The sequence below is a fragment of the Tupaia chinensis genome, unplaced genomic scaffold (genome assembly GCF_000334495.1).
Source record: "Tupaia chinensis unplaced genomic scaffold, TupChi_1.0 Scaffold000113_1, whole genome shotgun sequence".
In the NCBI taxonomy this organism is placed as follows: Eukaryota; Metazoa; Chordata; class Mammalia; order Scandentia; family Tupaiidae; genus Tupaia; species Tupaia belangeri.
The window spans coordinates 4,104,437-4,104,849 of NW_006159577.1; the positions used below are offsets into that span (position 1 = coordinate 4,104,437).

Genomic DNA, 413 nt, shown 5'->3' on the forward strand with positions numbered 1-413 from the left:
GCGGGGAGTATACGGCGATGGGGCGCGTACAATGGCAAAGGGGATTAGGCAGGCGAAGGCGCAGCAGAGCCCGGGCCCCGCAGCCGCCTCCACCACCGCCCCCTCCTCGCCTTCCCTCGGATTTTGGCGCTTTGGCTTCGGGCTATAAGAGGCCGCCTGTTATTGGCTTTATATAGTCCAATTAGGCAGCAAATGAGGACAAGCCTATTAGCACAAAAGGATATTGGCTCCCGCTAAAGAGGCACTCCGAGCGCTCCTGCGAGCGCAGGAGGCGAGCGAGGGACTCGGAGCCCGCGGCGCCCTCGGCCGGAGCGCACTGACAGCCGCGAGCCCAGAGCCCGCGCCTCCCTCTCCCCCCTGTGGTTCGGGGACCTGCTTTCCGCCGGCAGGCCTGCGGGAGGGGGGAGGGGCGG

At 66.6% G+C, this 413-nt stretch overlaps 1 protein-coding gene across 1 annotated transcript in view; it reads right to left on the bottom strand.

Annotated features, from left to right (window-relative positions):
- HMX3 (H6 family homeobox 3) overlaps positions 1-413 on the bottom strand; it is a 74,971-nt gene that overhangs the window by 2,052 nt on the left and 72,506 nt on the right. The window contains exon 2 of the mRNA XM_006143968.2: positions 31-142. Coding sequence (XP_006144030.1) covers positions 31-142 — 112 coding nt within the window. The remainder of the gene's footprint in view (positions 1-30; positions 143-413) is intronic.